At 52.4% G+C, this 12445-nt stretch overlaps 1 protein-coding gene and 1 non-coding gene across 2 annotated transcripts in view; both read right to left on the minus strand.

The window, feature by feature from the left end:
• Positions 1-200: 200 nt before the first annotated feature.
• Positions 201-304, minus strand: LOC144231519 (U6 spliceosomal RNA). The gene has a single exon (XR_013335091.1). It is a non-coding gene; the product is annotated as a U6 spliceosomal RNA (small nuclear RNA).
• A 9752-nt stretch (positions 305-10056) lies between these two features.
• PARK7 (Parkinsonism associated deglycase) overlaps positions 10057-12445 on the minus strand; it is a 17687-nt gene continuing 15298 nt past the window's right edge. The window contains exon 7 of the mRNA XM_077763861.1: positions 10057-10623. Coding sequence (XP_077619987.1) covers positions 10463-10623 — 161 coding nt within the window. The 3' untranslated portion in view covers positions 10057-10462. The remainder of the gene's footprint in view (positions 10624-12445) is intronic.

Genomic DNA, 12445 nt, shown 5'->3' on the forward strand with positions numbered 1-12445 from the left:
TGGGGGAGGAGCAGAGAGGGAGACAGAGAATCCCAAGCAGGCTCCTTGCTATCAGGGCAGAGCCCAATGTGGGGCTCGATCCCACTAACCATGAGATCATGACCTGCGCCGAAATCAAGAGTCAGACGCTTAACCTACTGAACCACCCAGGCGTCCCTAGAACCTGAATGATCCTATTACCTGGAAAGATTTTTTTTTTTTCAAATATGGAACGCTTCACAAATTTGCACGTCATCCTTGCACAGGGGCCATGCTGGTCTTCTCTGTATCATTCCAATTTTAAAGTATGTGCAGCCGAAGCTACTTGAAAAGAATTTGAATGGTGGTTTCTCGAAGAGTTAAACATAGCATTAGCACCAGACCCAGTGATCCAACCCCTAGGTACTCACACAAAAGAAGTGACCATAGGTACTCCAACGGGTGTCCCCGAGTTGTCACTGAAACATGATTCACAACTGCCAGAAGGTGGAAACTATCCAAATGGCTTTCGGTGGACTACTGCATGAACAAAGCATGGTCGAGCCGCACAAGAGAATGTTGTTCAGGCCTAACAGTGAAATTCTTTCTTTTTTTAAAAAATTTTTAAATTTTTTTTTTTTATTTATTTCTGAGAGAGAGAGAGAGAGACAGTGTGAGCAGGGGAGGGTCAGAGAGAGAGGGAGATACAGAATCTGAAGAAAGGCTCCAGGTTCTGAGCTGGCTGTCAGCATGGAGCCCGACACGGGGCTCGAACCCATGAACCACGAGATCATGACCTGAGCTGAAGTTGGACGCTTACCCAACTGAGCCACCCAGGCGCCCCGACAGTGAAATTCTAACACATGCTATGATGTTGGCGAGCCTTGAAACATTATGCTAAGCGAAGGAAGCCAGACGCAAAGCTCACATACAGCATAGCCCCATTTATATGAACTACCCAGAATAGGTAAACCGCACAGACAGAATGTGGAGGAGAGGATTCCGGGGATGTAGGGGAAGGGGAAGGAGGGACTGCCAATGAGAAGGACGCGATCCTCTGGGAGCCGTGAAATGTTTTGGAATTGGATAGAGGTGGTGGTTGCACAACATCGTGAATGTTCTAAATGCCACTGGACTGTACGCTTTCAAATGGCTGATTTTGGGCTCAGTTAAGACAAAATCTCTCACCACAAGGAAAACAGCAGGCCCCGAAAGATTCAGCGGCAAGTTGCATTAAACATTCAAATAAATGCGGGCGCCTGGGTGGCTCCGTTGACTGAGTGTTCGACTTTGGCTCAGGTCATGATCTCTCAGTTCGTGAGTTCGAGCCCCATGTCGGGCTCTGTGCTGACAGCTCAGAGCCTGGAGCCTGTTTCAGATTCTGTGTCTCCCTCTCTCTCTGCCCCTCCCCACCTCTCAAAAATAAATAAACATTAAAAAAAATTTTTAAAGAAAGGCAATGTACTAATATAATCCGTCACATCAACAGATTAAAGGATAAAAACTTAGGACAGCCATTTGATAAATTTCAACAACTATTTATGATAAAAAAAAATTAGCAATGAGTGAAAGTATGTTTCCTTAACCTAATAAATAATATTGTGGTAGTCATGAGACAGGGAAACTAAAGGAACCCCATGGAAAACTGCTTTGTTTGCTCTTTTTCCTGCTTGTTTTTGCTAGGACTCGCGCCCCTCCCTACCTTACACACACTTACAGCCCAGATAATGGTGTCCTCCATATAGAAGTCAAGGACTTCGCGATTTCTTTGCAGGCTTCCAGCACAACAGCTAACATCCAAGGCGTGACCAGGCAGGGTGGTCGAGAACGTTTTCTAGACATTTCACCAAGACCCCTGGCTCTCGGGGGTTATGGGAGACCCCTAAACACTGGGCTTTGTTTTAAACAGTTCAGGATGCTGGAGAAGGCACGTCACCAGACTACAATCCTCAATAAAACCCGCAAGCCCTGAGCAAAGATGAGACTCACTCTTCTTTCCTTCCAGTCTCCCAGATGCTCTGTCCGTATCTTCACTCTCTCTCTGTCTTCAATAAACGCCGCTCTTACTTCCTCTCGGCTCCCAGTTGGTTTTCATCCTGTGCGAGACCAGGGACCCTGCGGCTGTTCTTTGTGGGACTCGCTCCGGGTCCTCACACCCAGCCGGCCAACTACATCAGCTCAAGTAACGTCCCCTGCAGCCCGTCCCCCAGAGATGTCCTGTCCTTCTCTCCAAGGCCTATACATCACCATTCATGGCAAAAGGGACTCTGAAGACATGATTAGGTTTCCGGACCTTGAAACGGGTCATTATCTCGGGGTCTCCAGGTGATCCAATCTGATCATTCATACTCTGTCTCTCTCTCTCTCAAATATAAATCAACATTAAAAAAATTAGGGTAGTTATTAGACTGATTACTAAATATTACCATTTATTAGTAGAAGGGCATATATTTTATCACAAATTTGTTTTAATATTTTGAAAACTATATTCCAGTGCAGTCGGTTTTCTTTGTAATCCTATGTATTGTATGAATTTAAAAATGTTAGTCTAGGGGCGCCTGGGTGGCTTAGTCGGTTGGGCGTCCGACTTTCACTCAGGTCATGGTCTCGCGGTTCGTGGGTTCGTGCCCCGCGTCGGGCTCTGTGCTGACTGCCAGCTCGGAGCCTGGAGCCTGTTTCAGTCTGTGACTCCCTCTCTCTCTGACCCTCCCCTGCTCACGCTGTCTCTCTCTCTCTCCTAGAAATAAAAATAAATAAATAAATAAATAAATAAAAATGTTAGTCTAAGAAGGGGTGCAAAGGCTTCACCAGTGTGCGGAAGGGGTCCACGGGACAAAAGCAGTTAAGAACTGGTCACACACGACACGAGTGGTCCACGCAGAGTCTGTCCTGGGGAAGCTCGTGGACAGGGGCGTCAGGAGACCCGTGCACTGCGTCGGAAGCGACCTGAATGCTCATCAGTGTAAAATGGATGGACTGGGAGATATTCATGCAGGGAATTCACAGAAGTGGTTGCCTTTGGGTATTAGGTTTGGAGTTATGACAGGGAAGAATCACCCAGTAAAACACTGGTAAGGTTCCTTTTCTGAATTTGGGTGCTAGGTGAACAGCCACGCACTTAAAACTGCACATCTGCAAGTTCATCCAATCTTTGTATATAAGCTATTTCACAACAAATATTTTAAAATAAAAAGATGGATATGGAAGCAACTCACGTGCCCATCAGTAGACGAACAGATAAAGAAGAGGCGGCCCGTATATCCAGCAGAGCAGTACTCAGCCATAAAAAAGTGAAATCTCGCCATTTGCAACAACCTGGGTGGAGCTGGAGGGTATAATGCTAAGTGAAGTTCGTCACAGAAAGACAAATCCCATATGATTTCACTGATATGAGGTATTTAAGAATCGGGGCGCCTGGGTGGCTCAGTCGGTTGAGCGTCCAACTTTGGCTCTGGTCATGATCTCACGGTTCGTGGGTTCGAGCCCCGTGTCGGCCTCTGTGCTGACAGCTCAGAGCCTGGAGCCTTTTTCAGATTCTGTGTCTCCCTCTCTCTCTGCCCCTCCCCTGATCATACTGCCTCTTTCTCTCTCAGAAATTTAAAAAAAAATTTTTTTTAAAGAATCAAAGAAAAAAAGAGACAAACCCCCCTCCAAAAAAAAAAAAGACTCTTAACTACAGAGAACAAACTGACGGTTTTGAGGGGAGACTGCGGGGGAGGCTGAGTGCAACAGGTAACGGGACGAAGAGGCACTTAGCACAACGACCACTCAGCAACGTGTAGACTTGCTGACTGACTATATCGTGCACCTGAAACTAATGTCACACTGTAGGTTAATATACTGGAATTAAAATTTAAAAATTAAATTTAAATTAAAAATACGAGTTTAAATGAAAGAAGTGGTGATTACTAATCAGCACTGGTGAGCATGGGGGGAGGCAGGCAAACTGGAAAACAGTGGGGCCATATCTGTTAAAACCAGCGTGCCTGCTTTTTGACCTAAAAAAAAAACCTCTCTAAAAATATTCATACTTGCACAAAGATGTACACACAAATTTGTTCCCTAAAGTATTTTCTTTTTTTCTTTCTTTTTTCTTTATTTTTGTGAATTATTTTTTCATTTAAAAAAAATTTTAAGTTTATTTATTTTGAGAAAAAGGGATTGCTTTTGTGACTTCGTGGTGAAATGTCATATTGAGTTGCAAATTCAAAGAAGTGAGGGAGTGAGAGAGAATCCCAAGAAGGCTCTGCATTGTCAGCGCAGAGGCCGACGGGGGCTCAAACTCACAAACTGGGAGATCATGACCTGAGCCAAAATCAAGAGTCGGACGCTTAACCGACTGAGCCCCCCAGGCACCCCACGATTTTATTTTTAAGTAATCTCTACACCCAACATGGAGCTTGAACTCACAACCCCAAGATCAAGAGTCACATGGTTTTCCAAATGAGCCAGCCAGGCGCCATGCTCTATCTTTTTGGGGGAAAAAAGCAAAGAATAAGTGCTGGGGAAGATGTAGAGAAACCGGAACGCTGTGTACTGGGATGTGTGCAAATATAAAGACGTGCAGCCCTGGTGGAAAACAATTTTGCAGTCCCCCCAAAAATTAGAAATGGATTTAGCATATGATCCAGAAATTCCACTTCTGGGCATTTACCCAAATGAAAACAGGCTTTCAGAGAGGTTATCTGCAGACCCATGTTGATGGCGGCATCATTCACAGAGGCCAAAATGTGGAAGCAACCTGAGTGTCCATCGGCAGATGAACAGATGAGCAAGACCCAGGACAATCCACACACGGACTATTACTCAACCTTAAAACGAGAGGGAAGTTCTGGCATGTGCTACAACATGGATCAACCTTGAGGACGTTGAACTAAATGACATGAGGCAGTCACAAAAGACAGATACTGTATGATTCCACTCATGTGAGGAACCGAGAATAGTCAAATTCAGAGACACAAAGAAGAACGGCAGTGGCCAGGCGCTGGGGGCGGGGGGCATGGAGAATTACTGTTTAGTGGGGACAGAGTTTCAGCTTTGCAGGGTGAAAAAGAGTTCTGGAAATGGATGGTGATGGTGGTTTGCACAACAGTGTGAGTGTACTTAAGGCCATGCAACTGTATATATATGTATTTTATTTTGAGAGAGAGGGAGAGCATGAGCAGGAAAAGGACAGAGAGAGAGGGGGAGAGAGAATCCCAAGCAGGCTCCTTGCCGTCAGTGCAGAGCCCAATGTGGGGCTCAACCCCATAAACCATGAGATCATGACCTGAGCCGAAATGAAGAGTCAAACGCTTAACCGACTGAGCCATCCCGGTGCCCCAGTTTATTCCAAAATAATTTGTAAAGCTCACATGTGTGTATCTATGTATGTACAACCTAATATATTGTGTGTGCGTATGGGTGTGTCTTATTATGCATTTGTAGGTTCATAGAAACTCGTCTGGATAAGAGACCCCGAAAGCGGGTCTTTGGGGAAGGAGAGGGGGGCTGGGGTGAGGGAGGGCATGCTGGAGCACTTCCGGTCCTGCTTTGTGTATTTGTGTATCATCTGGGCCTTTTCCAACAGCAGGTATTGGCATATCCATTGTATAATTCAACTTTTTTAAGTGTTTTAAGACCCAGGTGGCACTGAGCTAGATGCCTCATGGATTAATGACATTGGATTATCCCCAGCCGGGAGACAATTTACTCTGCCCTAAGTACGCGGAGTGGCTGTCATTCTTTTTTTTTTTTTTTTAATATTTTTATTTGTTTCTAGGAGAGAGAGAGAGACAGTGTGAGCAGGGGAGGGTCAGAGAGAGAGGGAGTCACAGACGGAAACAGGCCCCAGGCTCTGAGCTGGCAGTCAGCACAGAGCCCGACGCGGGGCTCGAACCCACGAACCGCAAGATCATGACCCAAGCGAAAGTCGGACGCTTAACCGACTAAGCCACCCAGGCGCCCCGAGTGGCTGTCATTCCTGCATAAGGGACGTAGAGGCCTAACCAGGTGTTAGAAAAGAAGCTGGTCTCATTCCTGCCTGTGAACTTGCAGTTTATTCTCGCATTGATTCACGGCTTAAAGCAAATCCAAAGGGATGGCCTGGCTCTGAGGCAGGACCACTGGCTTCTGTACCACCCTCTCCCCCCTCTCAGCTGTCATCCCTAACAAGCTGCCACCCTCCATCCCTGGGGCTGGTCATTCAACGGTGCGAATGGAGACACGTCTGCTTTGTGTGAAATGGACCGCCCACCGTGTTAGGGCGCAGAGGCTCACGGGGCGCGCCATGCCCAGGCTGGAGGGACAAATCCTCAGGACGGAGGGATTCAGGGCGGACACGGGCTACACTCCATCCAGTCGTAAAAACAAAGTACAACTTCCTCTTCAGTAAACTTTGTGGAATTATTCTCCCTTTGAAAGAAGAGACCTCAGCCAAGCATGCTGTGTGTGGCATGCCCACCTCTTTCGGCTCATGTATTTATTTTATTTTTCTAAGATTATGAAGAAATCTTCTTTTCATGTTTGTTTTTTTGAGAGAGAGGTTTTTTTTTTTTTAAAGTAATCTCTACCCCCAAGGTGGGGCTCAAACTCACAACCCCTAGATTAAGAGTCACACCCTCCACCGACTGGGGCCAGGCAGGCACCCCTCGAACGTTATTTTGAAGCCAAGAAAAGATTTCCAGGAGCGGGTTGAAGTCAAAAGGAAAATATGTTTTTTAAAAAGAGAAGAGCCGCGGACATGGTCCCACGCAGAACGGAAAAGGCGAAATAAAGCGGCAGAGCTGTGAGGCCAGGTGGGGGGGTGTCATCGCGGTTGAGAATCAGAGCCGCTGGCCCAGGACTGGTCTGGGAACCTGAAATGGCCCCTTCGGGCTGCAGGAAGCAGAGAGGGTGGTGGTGATGGAGGTGATAGTGATACGGGAGCATAGGGAAGCCGCCCCCCGGGTCTCACGGGAGCCCCAGGCCCGGGTGTCTCAGGCCAGAGCCGGATCGGGGAGATGGACCCACTCCAGAGGGACCCCACGCTCGGAGCGAACAGGGCGTGTCCAGGCCAGATGCAAACAGGATTTCCTGTGGCCCCTGCCTGCACACCTCACCGCCAGTCCCTCCCGCGTGATGACACACGCTCGGGCTGCTGACTCTCGGGTGTCACCTTGTCAGGTCCCCTTACTAAGGGCAAAGACAGGGAACTCCCTAAAAACACAACAAAACAAAACACCCTGAGATTATTCTGCAGGTAAATTTCATGTTCTCGTTCCTCAGGGAACCAACGCCCTAGGATGGAGGGCACATAACCAGACCCTGAGATGAGACAGTCGGCGACACTAAAAACAATACTTTACATTGAGTGTTTTACAGCCTAAGAAATGCACTTCCCAGGGGCGCCTGGGGGGCTCAGTCGGTTGAGCGTCCGACTTCGGCTCAGGTCATGATCTCACGGTTCGTGGGTTTGAGCCCCGCGTTGGGTTCTGTGCTGACAGCTCAGAGCCTGGAACCTGTTAAGGATTCTGTGTCTCCCTCTCTCTCTCTGACTCTCCTCTATTTGTGCTCTGTCTGTCTCTCTCAAAAATAAATAAATGTAAAAAAAATTTTTAAAAGAAAAAAAAACAAATGCACTTCCCTTTCATTGTGGCCTCTGAGCCTTCTGACAGCCCCACAGCCCAGGACAGACAGGTTCCTGACCTCCAAAGAGATGAGGGTTTTCTCCTTTTTATCACAGGTGACAACTTCAGCCCCCTGTAACAGGCTGCTGGCCTCAAGGCTCAGGCTGGACGACACGGCATGTGACTCTCTCCACGCTGGGGGAACAAGGTCTCCCAGTGACACTGTGTCAAGACGAGGGGCAGAGCAGTGCGACATACAGTGAGACCCCCTTTGTATTAAGTGTGAAAGACCCGAGTCACCCAGCTCAGGGATCGGTACACAGTAGGTGCTCAATAAGCTGTGGTTCCTCCCATGTCCTACTATTCAGCACGTGGGGAACAGAAGGAAGCCTTTCCTAAGTCCCATGGGAAGACAGGTACCGACTCCCACCCCAGAAGGGCAGGGTGGCCGCCGCTTCCCTAGACGGGCCCAGGACCGGAGCCCGGCCGCCTCCCGCCCAGCGCCGGGCTGCGTCCTGCCCGGGAACTTTCTTCTTTTTCAAGGGGACTGAGCTCCGGGGTCAAGCTTGATTTCTGGACCCCATGTCCTCCCTCGCCGTCCCGGAGAGCCGCGCAGACCCCAGGAGCTCTCAAAGCTGCAGCTACTGTCGTTGAGGTTGAGTGGGCCAAGTCGGACCTCTGCTGACCCCAGGCCTGGGAAGGGCCATCCGGTCAAGCTGGACGGGCCACACTCCTCAACTCTGACTCCAGGTACTTGCAAATGTAGCCAGCCTCCCCACCCCCCAACTTCCCTTCCCAGGTNTACTCTCTCTGCACAGGAGAGCAGCTGGAGGGTGGGGGCTCTCACCTGCCATCGATGTGCCTGAAGCTGTAATTCCTGCCCAGGCCAGAAGAGGCCCGAGGCTTAGATAAGGCGCCCAACCCCCCCAGTCCCTGCCCCCAAACCCCTTCTGGGGAAAACCCATCACTACGACACCTGAGCTCTGATAAGGGCTCCCCACAGAAATGCTCTTTTCATTGCTGGCCATTCTAGAACCACCTTTTCTGGCTGCCCTAAGGACACAAAAATGCAGATAATGTTTCCCTTCCTCTAGATCCCTGCAGAATTCCAGGGAGTTTATTCGGAGCTGGGGGCCGGGTGGTAAAACCCTGGTAATTTAGGAGAGTTCACAAATGCTCACTAGTAACATTTTCAGGTCGCTCATTTGTGACTTTCAAAGTGACAGGTCTCTGAGTTTTCTTCCCTTAGTGAAAGTGTATTTTACAGACCTCCCCAATTCGTCCCGTGGATCTCCCAGTTCCCCCCCACCCAACCCCAACAGGTTCCCCACCACTGCCTCCCATGTCTGTGCCTCGAGCCTCCCATCCGGCCCTGCAGCAGGCCTGCTCAGGGCCTTTGAGCCAAGAAGGATTGGGTCCCTCCTCCACAGCTCCCTGAGTCAGTTCCAGGCCTTGCTTCCCCAGCCTCACCTCCAAGATCCCCCTCAACCGGTCCCCTTGCTGTCCCTCCACACCCCATGTGCTCCTGCCTCAGGCCATTTGCACATCCGGCTTCTCCTTCCTGGAATGCTAACAGACCTGCCTCGTGCACACCTAAGTCTCCACAGAGTTTCCGAGGTCCCCTTCCAGAGAGGGCTTCTGGATCATGGCTGCAAAAGACAGCCCCATCGCTGCCTCCTGAGCCTCCTTGCCTTCTCAGAACACGAAGTCTCTCCTGCGTCCCTTCCCTAGCAGTGTCTCTACAGCCTCACCGTTTCTCCAGCCGTAGTTACAGATCTGCATTTGACAGTTATCTGCCCGTCTCCTCGAGCCGGGGTCAGCAGGCTGCCGCCCGAGGGCCAGATCCGCGCGGCCGCCTGGAGTTAGGAGCTGTGGACACAACCACCACCACCGCCTAAAGTGTGCCTTTGTCTGTTTCGGTGCCACGGGGCCGGAGTCGTCGTGAGGAGGGCTCTGCGACCCGCACGTTTAAAATAGTTACCAGCTGGCCCCTGGCGAAGGCTTGCTGACATCTGTTCTTTGCCAGAGGAAGGAGAGGGGAAGGACAGGAGGGAGGACGCAAAGGCACCGCGGTGACACCGCGTGGCTCCGCGCGGCTCTAGGCTCCTTGTTCGGGGCTCAGCTCTGGGTGCAGCAGCCCGAGCCCCGGGCCCCTCCTCGGCCGCCGCAGCACTCGCCGGCTCCTGCGAACAGCCCGGGAGTCGTTCCTGCTCGGGGGCCGCTGGACCTGCGTTCCTGGGGGGCTCTCCTCGGGGACAGGGTGACTGCCAGGGGCTCCGGGCTGCCTGCACGTCCTCCTGACCGCTGGGCGGAGAGAACGCCGCCAGCAGGCTCGGCTGAGGCCCCGGGGGGGGGGGGCGGGGAGCCCACGGGGCCCAGGGCCCCTGCTGTCACCACCGGAGGAAGGGAAGACGGAGGCTGCACCAGCCTTGGAAGGTTCTCACTTCGTCTGAGGACCCCTTCTGCCGCGTCAAAAGGAGGCAGGCTGCAGAAATTCACTACTACAGCCGACTTCGGGGGTATCTTTTAATAGCACATTAACGATACGCAATTAAACGGGAGGAAATCACAGCCTCTTAAATCTTGGCTTTCATCCTTTGCCTTCTTGCTGTCACAAACGCGGTCACTATTCGTTCACCTCAGTGGCTGCATCAACAGCTAACAGCCGTGAGTGAGGCTCACAAGGAGCTGATTTCACAAACAACAAAGGGGAAACCAGACGTAAATGCAAACAATCAGCAGTTCGCTAAATGCCATCTATCGACAGTCAAGGTTGGGGTGGGGGGGACGCGAGCGCAGGCGTCGCGGGCGGGGACCAGGCTCCTCTGCACGCTGACGGCTCCCTCTGCTTAGAGTGAGCGCGGGGAGAATGGCTGCAGACGGCCTGTTTCTCTAGCTCACTCTCGAAGGCGCCCGCTCTAATCCTTGAGCACGAGCGGGGCCCTCACTTGGTCGGCCACGTCCTTGCCGCTCAGCGCCTCGACGATCGCGAGAGCAAACTCGAAGCTGGTTCCAGGCCCGCGGCTCGTGAGGATCAGGCCGTCCTTCTCCACGCGGCTCTCGGAGTAGCTGTAATGACCTTCCGGATAAGAAGAGCAGAGGGTTACGTCCTCATGGGCTCCGCTGGGCAACACTGTCACCCTGCCCTGCGACTCAAGTCCCTGTTACCACAGAAGGTTGTCTCACCTACACTTTTAAAAAAAAAAACCCGGGGCGCCTGGGTGGCTTAGTCGGTTGAGCGTCCGACTTTCGCTTGGGTCATGATCTCGCGGTTCGTGGGTTCGAGCNGCACAGCGCGGAGATATTACCGGAGGTATTACAGCACGTGCGGTGGAGGGGAGAGGCGCTAACGGCCGGTGAAACGGAACAAAGCAGCACACCGGAGTTAAATGCGGTTGCAGAGGCTCCGTAAGCGTGAGGGGGGCGGGGAGGGGAGGCCAATCGTTCACCTCTGTCATCAACAGATGCTCAAGGCTCCACCCTGGACACTGAAGGGAAGCAGAATGGGCCACCCCGAAATGGGCCGCTGTGACTCTTTGGGGCTGAAGGCACTGGACAAATGGCAACCGCAGGGAGAGGCTTTCTCTGACACCCCCCCGCCCCGCCCCGCCCCTGCATGAAGACAGGTCCTCCTGAAGGGCCTCAGCCGTCGTGCCCCCTCCTGGAGTCCATCAGCCAGGGAAGATGGCCTCTTGTCCCAGGAGGGGACACCAGACAGACTGTCACAAACGATCACACTTCCCATCTACTTTCCCAAGGGCCCCTTCGTCTTTCCTGAAAATCATTCATTCCCTCCTGAGAGGCCCCGTCTCTAATCTCCTTTCCCTACAGCCTGTGGGTCACACGGACTCCGGCCCACGGACTGCCTGCATCACGCACACACTGTGTCTCAAAAACAAACTAGCGAAACACACACCGGACACACAGGGACGGAAGATGTGCGGAGGGAGAAACCACATCCACTTCTCAGGAACCGCCTTCCTTCTGTGTCCCCAACTGGCGTCTGGGGGGAAATACAGTAAAACAAGCATGTGCTTCTCCTGTATCCAAATTCAGTGAGTGACAGGACACGTGGGCAAATCCTGGCCACAACGCTGGCACTGCAGCGCCGGCTCCCTAAGGCTTTCCCCTCCGCACACATGGTCCTAAACCCTCGCAGTGCACGGCCACCGGCCCTACGTCCTCAGGAGCGCCGGCACCCGCTGCCCAGAAAGCTGTCCCCACCGCCCGCAGCGCCCCTCACAGGAGGCAGTGGTGGCGGCTGCCGAGGCGAGGCCCCGCGGACGCACCGGGGCCTGACAGAGCCGACGGGGACGGGACGTGAAGGCAGTCTGTCTCCGCGGGTACCGGCTGGGCCCTCACCTGCCCTGCGTGGCCTCAAACACTAACGGGACCACGAGGGGCTCCCAGGCACCAGATGACGGATGAACGTCCCAGTTCACGCAGCACCTCCGCGTTCCGGCCCTGCCTTCCGCCTGCCCTTCCCTCCACTCTCTGTTCAGCGCCACAAAAAGTCACCTTTCCAAAGGGCACATCGGAGCTTATCCGGTTCTGCCCCCAGGAGGGGCTTTCGCCACCTCCCCCAGCACTAAGGGGGACTCCGCTCCGCAGCTCACGGGCGCGCCCCCTGGGTCCTACCCGCACAGACTGGATTGGGAGGAACCACGGGGAGAAGGAAAAGCACGTGCCATCCAGGTGGGAGTTACTGTGACCTGGGTGGGGACCGGGGTGACGGGGAGGGAATGAAGTGTGAGAAATCACTGAGAGACCAAACGCCCCGAACTCCGTGCAGGACTGAACGCAGGGAGGCGGTGACGAGGGCGCCCAGCTGTCTGTCCTACGGCTGGGCGGGTGCTGGCACCACACAGAGATCAAGGACACAGAGCACACACTGGACTGGG

This window comes from Crocuta crocuta, unplaced genomic scaffold (genome assembly GCF_008692635.1).
Source record: "Crocuta crocuta isolate KB4526 unplaced genomic scaffold, BGI_CrCroc_1.0 scaffold13, whole genome shotgun sequence".
NCBI classification, from domain to species: domain Eukaryota; kingdom Metazoa; phylum Chordata; class Mammalia; order Carnivora; family Hyaenidae; genus Crocuta; species Crocuta crocuta.